Source organism: Nanorana parkeri, unplaced genomic scaffold (assembly GCF_000935625.1).
Source record: "Nanorana parkeri isolate BGI_ZX_2015 unplaced genomic scaffold, ASM93562v1 scaffold4311, whole genome shotgun sequence".
NCBI lineage: Eukaryota > Metazoa > Chordata > Amphibia > Anura > Dicroglossidae > Nanorana > Nanorana parkeri.
In genome coordinates, this window is record NW_017310574.1 from 12,407 (window position 1) to 15,012 (window position 2,606).

The following is a 2,606-nucleotide window of genomic DNA, read 5'->3' on the forward strand; positions in this document are numbered from 1 at the left end:
CCTCCTCCTCCGTTGGGTTTGCCCCTCCTCCTCCTCCGTTGGGTTTGCCCCTCCTCCTCCGTTGGGTTTGCCCCTCCTCCTCCTCCGTTGGGATTGCCCCTCCTCCTCCGTTGGGTTTGCCCCTCCTCCTCCTCCGTTGGGATTGCCCCTCCTCCTCCGTTGGGATTGCCCCTCCTCCTCCGTTGGGATTGCCCCTCCTCCTCCTCCGTTGGGATTGCCGGTCTCAGCCCGTTTCTCTCTCTCGCAGATGTTGAAGAATTTCCAGATAGACACTGTGAGCAAAGAAGACGTCAAAACTGTCTTCGGATTTATTCTGATGCCGGAGAAGACGCCTCTCCTCACCTTCAGACCCATCTGAAGCCCGGGGCCCATCCGTTGGGATTGCCGGTCTCAGCCCGTTTCTCTCTCTCGCAGATGTTGAAGAATTTCCAGATAGACACTGTGAGCAAAGAAGACGTCAAAACTGTCTTCGGATTTATTCTGATGCCGGAGAAGCCGCCTCTCCTCACCTTCAGACCCATCTGAAGCCCGGGGCCCCTGATCACCTGACATCGGAGCTCCGCCCAATCCCGGCATTACCCAGCATGCAGCACACATGGTCAGCAAGACTTCTTTTATCATGTACCGCGATGTATAATAAACACGTATGACGGATCCGGTCTGATTATTCCACATGTACGTAAAATACACATCACACGGCCATGTATGTAGAATAGACCCATCACACGGCAATGTATGTAGAATAGACCCATCACATGGCCATGTACGTAAAATACACATCACACGGCCATGTATGTAGAATAGACCCATCACACGGCCATGTATGTAGAATAGACCCATCACATGGCCATGTATGTAGAATAGACCCATCACACGGCCATGTATGTAGAATAGACCCATCACACGGCCATGTATGTAGAATAGACCCATCACATGGCCATGTATGTAGAATAGACCCATCACACGGCCATGTATGTAGAATAGACCCATCACATGTCCATGTACACTATATTGCCATTAGTATCGGGACGCCTTTACACGCACATGAACTCTAATGGCCCCCCAGTCTTAGTCCGTAGGGTTCAGTATTGGGTTGGCTCCGCCCTCTAATGGCCCCCCAGTCTTAGTCCGTAGGGTTCAGTAACTATCACGGCACCGCGCTTGTAGTCACTGAGCTCCTGAGAGCGACCCGTTCTCTCACCGATGTCTGTAGAAGCGTCTGCATGCCGAGGTGCCTCGTCCTATACACCGGGGGCCACGGAGGGGATTGGAACACCCGAATCACATGGTTGGGAGGGGGAGGGGCCCAATATAGTGTATGTAGAATAGACCCATCGCATGGCCATGTATGTAGAATAGACCCATCGCATGGCCATGTATGTAGAATAGACCCATCGCATGGCCATGTATGTAGAATAGACCCATCGCATGGCCATGTATGTAGGTCAGATACATTACATGACCGTTTACATACAATAATAAATGACTTGTGCTCATTGTAAAATCTTCTTCTTGCGGCCCCATTGAGGACCTCTGGTGTGACGTCATTGGTTCCCTGGAGCCGGGTGGGGAGATATGTAAGGGCCATACACGCTACTCGCCCAGCTCTTAGCAACCTGGGGTGCTCTGGCCAGCGTCACGCCAAGCTCATGGCAACCAGTGATGTCATTGGTTGCCTGGAGACAGGCGGGACATCAGCCAGAGTGTCCAGCCCCCTTCTGAGTCATAGCAACCTGGGAACCTCTGCTCAGCTCCTAGCAACCGGTGATGTCACTGGCCAGTGTCTCTGGTTGCTAAGAGACCGGCAGGGAGAGGTGTATGGAAGAGGGACGGAGAGAGAAAAAGAGTCAGCTGCCCCCGAACATTCGCTGACCCAAAGAGCGCCCCCCCATTAAAATGGCGCCTAAGGCATGCGCCCTATGTGCCACACGCTGGATACGCCACTGATTGAGGGATGCCGGAATTCTATCACAGCCAGGTTATACAGCTGCCTACAGGAGGTTGTACAATGGCCCCGAGGCGGGGTGACACGCGGTGCGGGCTCTCGGGTGACACCCCGCAGCCACATCATCGCGTACAAGTGATGACGTCACGCGCAGTACCGGTGTTACCTGCCGGCGGCCATCTTGGTGATGGAAGGCGGCAGAGAGAGGAGGGGACGTCCCCCGGCGGGATAAGGTACTCGGCCGATTAGTCGCCGTGGACAACGCTGGCGATCGATGGATTACGTCGGCGGATCAATTTCTGGGATTTGATTTTGTTTTTAACCCCTTCGTGACCGAGGCCTTTTTCTCATTTTTTTGCCCCCGTGTCACATTCCACATTTTAGGCCCGAAAATGACTTGAAACCCCCCAAACATTATATATTTTCTGAAAGCCGAGACCCCGTAGAATAAAATGGCGGCAGTTGCGGATTTTTATGTTGCACGATATTAGAGCAACTCCTTATCAAACCCCAAAATTTAGTGAACGATGTACTTAAATGCCCCAAGACACAATAAAATATAAAAGAGGCGGTGACAACGAGTAAATAGACACCCGACATGCCCGGGTTAAAAATTGCGTGCGTCCGTGAAACGGCGACAAACGTCAGTACCCCAAAAAGT

The 2,606-nt window shown here is 52.5% G+C and overlaps 1 protein-coding gene across 1 annotated transcript in view; it reads left to right on the plus strand.

Annotated features, from left to right (window-relative positions):
• LOC108803839 (cytochrome P450 11B, mitochondrial) overlaps nt 1-358 on the plus strand; it is a gene marked incomplete at its 5' end in the record, with an annotated part of 11,882 nt that extends 11,524 nt beyond the window's left edge. The window contains one exon of the mRNA XM_018575636.1: nt 248-358. Within this exon, the coding sequence (XP_018431138.1) occupies nt 248-358 (111 nt within the window). The remainder of the gene's footprint in view (nt 1-247) is intronic.
• Between the last annotated feature and the right edge of the window lie 2,248 nt (nt 359-2,606).